The 7,571-nt window shown below is 47.4% G+C and overlaps 1 protein-coding gene across 1 annotated transcript; it reads right to left on the bottom strand.

The window, feature by feature from the left end:
- Positions 1–699: 699 nt before the first annotated feature.
- Positions 700–6,988, bottom strand: LOC115531555 (cilia- and flagella-associated protein 251). The gene is made up of 6 exons (XM_030340907.1): positions 5,646–6,988; positions 4,553–4,698; positions 4,202–4,270; positions 3,181–3,235; positions 2,424–2,460; positions 700–1,197 (listed from the first exon to the last, which is right to left on the bottom strand). Exons 1-6 carry the CDS (start codon positions 6,646–6,648, stop codon positions 1,176–1,178), a joined length of 1,332 nt encoding a protein of 443 aa, XP_030196767.1. The 5' UTR covers positions 6,649–6,988; the 3' UTR covers positions 700–1,175.
- Between the last annotated feature and the right edge of the window lie 583 nt (positions 6,989–7,571).

Raw genomic sequence — 7,571 nt, 5'->3', positions numbered from 1 at the left:
AACACTATTTAAATGGTTTCGGAGTAGTACACTTTGACATTTTAATACAGTTCAGCGAGAAAGGCGACGAAGAATAAGAAGGGGGCGTTCCAGTCTGCAAACGGGAACACCCACCACACGAGACCGCCCATTTGTGTCTGCAGTGGGATGATATTGATTTCATAAGGAACATGATTAAACGGTTTCTCATGGAATGACACCTTTAATGTTATTTATTAATGTAGACCTATTCATTTATTTATTTTGTATTATTAATATCGGCCATGTTTTGGTTGTTTTGAAGAAGTATAAAATAAATAGAAATGTGAATGTCGGGCTGAACCCACGTCTCGTCTAACACCTGACGTCGTCACATCATTACGTCATGAGGGCCCAGGGAGGGAGGACGTTATCGTTAACGCCGGCGGCGCCATAACCACGAGACGCTGGCTTTTTGAGACTATGATCTGATTGTGATCCAGAAACATGCACTCAAACTCAAAGCTCACACCTGGCCACGGTCGCACGCACATACACGCGAACACACACACACACACACACACACACACACACACACACACACACACACACACACACACACACACACACACACACACACACACACACACACACACACACACACACACACACACACACACACACACGGGCGCGCCGGGAGACAATGACATATTGTGACTCAATGTATCTGATAATCATCAGTCTTTTGCACGCCTCTTCCAGAGAACAGGTACTCTTTAATGGCATCCAATGAAAGAATGTTTGACAGGTTTCAGGTTTAAAAGTGCAGGCTCGTGACACTTTATTGACCCCTCCCCTGTGCATCGGCTTGTCTCCTATCCCATGATGAGTTACAGATCTGTGATTAACGGGAGCGGCAGAACACCGACTTCACTCCTCACTGAGCACCAAGAAAAAACTACAATCCAAACACCGTCCACACTTTCTCTCAGTTTTTCTTAAGAAAACAGTTTTGTTGTTAGAAACAGCATATGATGTGCGTGGGTTAAAAAATAACAAATTCAAGTCGTCTCTTCGCCCCGCTGATTGTTCTTCTCGTTGACGTCAGGCTTTTCTGACGAGCGGAACAGGCCACCTGTTGATCTGAGAGGAGCGTCTCAGCTCTGTGTTCCTGATCCGTCCACGCGGGGGCGCCAAAGGCAGCCAGGACGGGCTCTTCAGAACAACGACGAGATGGTCCTGTTAAGAGAGCACATAAGTCGACATTATTATTAAAAATACTCGACAACGATACGATATGAACCATGCAAGTAGAAAGACATCAACATGTGTTTGCTCCCATTAATAGGGCTTTCATCCACAAACATAGCAAATATGATCCCAGTGACGCAAATCTCCCACCACTGCATGAGTCGGTTACGTCAGAAGACCCCCGCCTCTCTGACCCCCTGATAAACCGTAAGCTATTACTGACATCAATGTTTGGATAGCATCGACTTTCCTACAGCCTTGCCCAGATAAGAACGGAGTCCTAGCAAAGGGAATACAATGCAATGCAGCCACTGTATTGAGATCTTTGTCAGACGATCAAAACTCAAACATAATCTTGGTTTTGGTTTTGAGAATTCACTGAATGCACGTTTTAGGAACATCACTGAGGTCACCTTGTGTCTTCCTTCCCGACACTGGCTCCGTCCCGCTCCACTTTAGAATTGATTTGATGTTTTATTTGACTACCTTGAATCTGCTTCTAAGTTCTGTTCCTGCAACGCCTGTCTCCCTGGCTCTACTCCTGTTGTCAGGGAACCTTTAAGGCTTCTTACAGCACTGACTCGGGCGTTCTTTCAGCACTGACTCGGGCGCAGGAACCCAATGAGCAGCAGTGGGCTTATCAAGGGGTTCAGAACGTACCTTATTAGCCTTGCTATAGTTTAAGAACGTTTTTCAACCTTTATTTCGTTCTATTCCTTCCCTGCTCTGATTTGATCTATCATGTTTATTATTTTATTGCAGTCATTGACTGCGTGTTGTATTCTTGTTTCTCCCAATTTTATTTTCTAAGGCTTAGGCCTTACCTTCCTATTTGGTTATTTAAATTGTTAAAGACATTTTGATTTGATAAGATAGAAGATATGACGATCCATGATGTCTATTGTACCCCATGACTTTAAACAGGTGTCCTGACAGCCCAAGGTCAAGTCCTGACTACATTCTGGGATATTGGCTGGTTCTGCCTACTGGATTACAAGGAGATTTATAAATAGAGAGTCAAGGCCAGACAGCTCCCAGTGTCCACCAGTAGAAGGCTAGGGATGTACTGGGCAGTTCCCAGTGTCCACCAGTAGAAGGCTGGGGATGTACTGGCCATCATGTTTCATATACAGCACCAACAACCACTCACCTGTCATTAATTCCTTTGTATATCATATATGTTTGTTGTTTCAGAGAACAGAATAATGACTTACTGGTAGAAGGAACCAGAGATCTCATCGATGAGTCCGCCTGAAAGAGAGGAGGGGTCAGGGTTGTACTGGTATGTTCTATATTCTGCTGGTATGTTCTATGTTCTGCTGGTATGTTCTATGTTCTGCTGGTATGTTCTTTGTTCTGCTGGTATAGGTTCTATGTTCTGCTGGTATGTTCTATGTCATTGGTTCTCAAAGTGCGGCCTGCAGAAACATTCCTGCCGGCCCGCATTGACATACAGATGTAAGTAAAAAAAAAAAAATATATATATATTTTATTTATTATTATATCAATATTAATGTTAACCAAAATAAATAAATATAAAGAGAAAAGTCGACTCTTTCTAGCTTTCAATTAAATCCTGTTACATTTGTTAGTTTTAATCCGACTGTACATGTTCTGCTGGTATGTTCTATGTTCTGCTGGTATGTTCTATGTTCTGCTGGTATGTTCTATGTTCTGCTGGTATTTTCTATGTTCTGCAGGTAGGTTCTATGTTCTGCTGGTATGTTCTATGTTCTGCTGGTAGGTTCTATGTTCTGCAGGTAGGTTCTATGTTCTGCTGGTATGTTCTATGTTCTGCAGGTATGTTCTATGTTCTGCTGGTAGGTTCTATGTTATATGTTCTGCTGGTTTGTTCTATGTTCTGCTGGTATGTTCTATGTTCTGCTGGTATGTTCTATGTTCTGCTGGTATGTTCTATGTTCCGCCTATCTGTTCTATCTGTGGTGCTGGCTGCAGGGCTCCAGGCGTTACCTGGTGTGCAGATGGTTTCACAGACCAGTGGACAGACTGGACAGTACACACATCCCTGGAAAACACATGACAGTCAGGATCACAGAGGCCACCACCTGCCCGTAGCTCATGAACACAAATAATAAAACCTCTGTCTAAAGGTACAACCCATTCTCACGGAAATACGTCACACTGTCACGTCATTTAATCTATTCATTCATGATCTGGGACACGTAATTTCAATTTTTCCGTGCCAAAAAGCACAAATTTCTAACAATATGACAGCTTTTGGCCACCTGTTTCTACTTTCACCTTTGATGGTCAGAAATTGTGACAATTCACGGATATATTTAATGCAGGTGCGCTGCTCTGAAGGCAAACCGCGACGGAAAAAAAGGTAGCTGCTTCATCTCTTCTTTTTAGAATGAGTTTGAAATTTGTGCTTTCGGCATGAAAAAATTGAATTTGCGTGTCCCAGATCACGAATGAATAGATTAAATGACGTGACGTGACAGTGTCGCGTATTTCTGTGAGACCCCGTTGAAAGGCATCAGCCTGCGTGGGGAAATACCCTCAATAGCTGCAGTAGGGAAGTTACTTAGAGCCGGTATGAATATCAAATACGGACATTAAGGAGCAGGTAAGGGTTAGGGCTTATCAGTGCGTCCACAATCTCTCTTACGACTGTCAACTGTTATTCATTTAGAGAAAACACGAATATCATCATTTGGCCAGTTACTGCCAACAGGACTGTGAGCGATCCAATATGCTCTGAACGCAGGGGAATGTGAGGGTTAAGCTTCTTACTGTAATTCTCATTTAATATATAACATAGTCACGGGTTACACAAGCTAGAAAAGGGGTTTGCTACTTTAATGCCTACAGGTTGGACTGTTGGACAATGTAATGGTTTGAACCCAGAAGCTTTTAACTGGGATCTCCTTAAACGTCTCTCTCTCCTGAACCTTTCACAGGAGGACCTGTTGAGGGCTCCTGGCTAGTTATCGCTGGTGGTTAATGGTTCCCCAGGTTCTGTACGTACAGCGCAGTGTTGGCAGTGTTCTGAAGCGTCTCCTTCTTCACAAGGGCAGCTCTCACAGCCGTCACAGTGCTGAAGGGGGAAGGGAACACATCATTACAACACACTTCCTCTCACTGTGTCGTTCTTTACAGTGTCAAGTTGTACACAATGAGTTTTGAGGAATGTACACCAACATATGAGTACTAGGGTACTAGGGAGTTGGATGCCTGCTTACAGTGAACACCACACTCAGAATTTAGTCAATGAACATGATGAACTCTACAGTACAGTCAATACTACTTCAATAGTACTTCAGAGTTCACCAGAAGCCGTGGGTGAGCGCTAAGCTACAAAGACGGCAAGTCACGTGACCTGGCACACGGAGCAGACGTTGCAGACGGATCCTGGCAGGAAGTGAGCTGCCTCCGCCACAGCCTCCTCTTCCTCTTCCTCTTCCTCTTCCTCAGCGCTAGAGTCTTCGTCGTCTGACACTTCACCGGCCAGCTCCTCGTCTTCAGCTGCAGACAACAGGAAGTGTTTTCAGAGGGGGGTCATGGTGGATCACAGAGTTTTTTCCATTCATCACATCATCATGCTGACACGCCTTCATATCTGATTCAAGTCGTTAACCAAATCATGACCGGGGGTTTGGCGATATGTGGGAAGCTCATAGAGCAACGATCTGGAGATGACATATGACTCATCTCATCTCATTCACCGAGTGCTGCCTCTGTGCTACCACAGCGCTCCACACGCTGCTACAGGTTTGAACCTTGTGCAGACTGAGCACCATAACAAACAGGTGTCTCAGAAGGCTTCCTAGGTTAGCCACAAATTCCAGCTCATCTGAACGATTGCCAGTTGCAGCTGGCTATGTCGTGGTTCCTTCTGCGGAATCTCCTGAGAAACAGACAACAAAGTGGGGCTGTTTAGAGGAACACCAGGCGCTGGCCTTCTGTCCGCTACAACTAGTCCACTATAATTAATCTCTCTGTTAAGACTTCAAACCATCAGACGCCGGACCAGATGTTTGTTTCTAGCTCAGATGTAACTCTATGCTTGGGAATCTTGTACCTCTGAAAGCACAATGTATTGACAGCAGACAGAAATAGTTAAACTGCTGAGCTGGACGGCTATTTAAAGGACCCTCCTGCATTCCTCAGTGTGCAGCCCCCACGCTATTCTCACCAGCGGCCTCGGGGGCGTGGCCACGGAGGGCGTGGCCACAGGGGGCGTGGCCCAGCGGGCTGGAGGAGTCACATGCACACCCGCCAAATTATTTTATCGACCACCCTGAATCAAATTAAGTTGCGGTCTAAATTTGGTGTAAACTCTACGCACTGCTCTGCGAGCTACTGCCCCTTCCTAACCTCTCTGTTCACACCCCTGGGCACCGAACGGCCGGTACTCAGACACTCCACTGTCTTGTGGACCGTGGGATCATCTAGACGGAGTCACACGATACCTTCAGACGCTTCCTCAACCGCTTCCTCCGGCTCTTCCACTGCTTCGTCTTCATCAGCTGATTCAGAATCATCCTCTCCCTCGTCTTCTTCCAAAGATTCGGCCTCCTCTTCAGCCTCCTCCTCTCCATGAGTAGAATCTTCCTCATCTTCCTCTTCCTCCTCGTCCTTCTCCTCTTCATCTTCCTCCTCGTTCTCCTCTTCATCTTCCTCCTCCTCCTCCTCCTCCTCCCCCACCTTCTCCCCTTCATCTTCCTCTTCCCCCTCTTCATCTTCCTCCTCGTTCTCCTTCTCTACCACTTCTTCTTCATCTTCTTCCTCCTCCTCCTCATCTTCCTCCTCCTTCTCCTCCTCTACCACCTCTTCTTCATCTTCCTCTTCCTCCTCTTCATCTTCTTCCTCCTCCTCCTTCTCCTCCTCCGCCTCCTCCTCCTCTTCTTCTTCCTCCTTCTCCTCCTCCGCCTCCTCTACATCTTCATCTTCCTCCTCCTTCTCCTCCTCCTCCTCATTAGAATCAGACTCCTCTTCGTCATCCTCTTCTTCATCTACCTCATCATCACCATCCTCCTCTTCATCAGAAGAATCAGCTTCTTCCTCAGCTTCTGCGTCTCCTTCAGTAGAGTCAGCCTCCTCTTCCTCCTCCTCCTCCTCCTCTTCCTGCTCGTCTTCTTCCTCGGCCTCCTCCTCGCCAGAATCAGCAGATTCCTCCTCAGCATCCTCGGTAGAATCCATCACGGCTTCTCCATCCTCTTCCTCCTCATCCTCCTCTTCGTCCTCTGCTCCCTCATCACCGTCGTCCTCGTCCGCTCCTCCTTCCTCTTCCTCCTGCTCGACGGCTCCTGCTCCTGTCTCGGCGGCGATCTCCTCCTCCACTTCCGCCGCCCGTACTTCCTGTCCGTGGGCCTCCGGTACTTCCTGTGAGGCGGCCTTTGTGCTCTTCCCCTGTAGCGGGCAGAGCAGCGCCACCAGTACCACCGCGAGCAACCAGCCTCTCATGAGGGCCATACTGGGTCTGAGGGTCTCTCTGGGGTCCTGGGGGAAGAGAGGATAGGGTCCGGGATCTCTGTGGCTCTCCGCTGATCTCTGTGGATCTTGCTCTGGCCGTCACCAGAGGGGAGGATGTGGTAAGGGTGAGGGTGGATCCTGTGCTTCACCTTGGATGTCCTTGATCTGTGGGGTCGTCTCTCTGCGATCCTGGGAGAGGAGAAGAGCTTCACCAGCAGGTCTACAGCTTCAAGGGTCTGACGACGAGAGACCGAGAGAAGAGGTCTGCCTTGTTTCTACCCCCTGCACACAACACAGGACAGACTGGTCTGGGGGAGAGGGGCTGACGGCTGGGCGAGGGGTGTGTGTGTGTGTGTGTGTGTGTGTGTGTGTGTGTGTGTGTGTGTGTGTGTGTGTGTGTGTGTGTGTGTGTGTGTGTGTGTGTGTGTGTGTGTGTGTGTGTGAGTGACAGAGGCACATGCCTGCCAACAAATGCTGCAGCCATGCCCTTAACCCTGGGCGAGCAAGGGGTTGAGAGAGAGAGAGAGAGAGAGAGAGAGAGAGAGAGAGAGAGAGAGAGAGAGAGAGAGAGAGAGAGAGAGAGAGAGAGAGAGAGAGAGAGAGAGAGAGAGAGAGAGAGAGAGAGAGAGAGAGAGGGTGAAAGTGGGGGAGTGGCTTGAGAGAGAGAGAGAGTCAGAAGAAAGACAGAAGTGATTAGTATTTATAATATACAGCATACTTTTGCATTAAAGGTCACTTAAGCTTTAATCAAAGTTCAAGATTTCACCTTGAACACAAGGGCTTGTGTGTGTCTGTGTGTGTGTGTGTGTGTGTGTGTGTGTGTGTGTGTGTGTGTGTGTGTGTGTGTGTGTGGATGCATGTGTATTATGAGCATGTGTTAGTGCACGTGGTCTCTCCTAAGTGTGATAATGGTACATCATGGC

This window comes from Gadus morhua, chromosome 18, assembly GCF_902167405.1.
Source record: "Gadus morhua chromosome 18, gadMor3.0, whole genome shotgun sequence".
Lineage (NCBI taxonomy): Eukaryota > Metazoa > Chordata > Actinopteri > Gadiformes > Gadidae > Gadus > Gadus morhua.
Note: the sequence above shows the minus strand (reverse complement) of the source record. Positions and strands in the feature narration are given on the sequence as shown.

Bases quoted from the DNA above. Each gene is read 5' to 3' on its own strand.
- LOC115531555 (XM_030340907.1), bottom strand. From the start codon at position 6,648: ATGGCCCTCATGAGAGGCTGGTTGCTCGCGGTGGTACTGGTGGCGCTG. The intron at 3,236-4,201 runs GTACGTACAGAA...TGTGTTTTCCAG, and splicing joins AACACTGCCAACACTGCGCT to GGATGTGTGTACTGTCCAGT. The intron at 1,198-2,423 runs GTAAGTCATTAT...CTCTCTTAACAG, and splicing joins ATCTCTGGTTCCTTCTACCA to GACCATCTCGTCGTTGTTCT.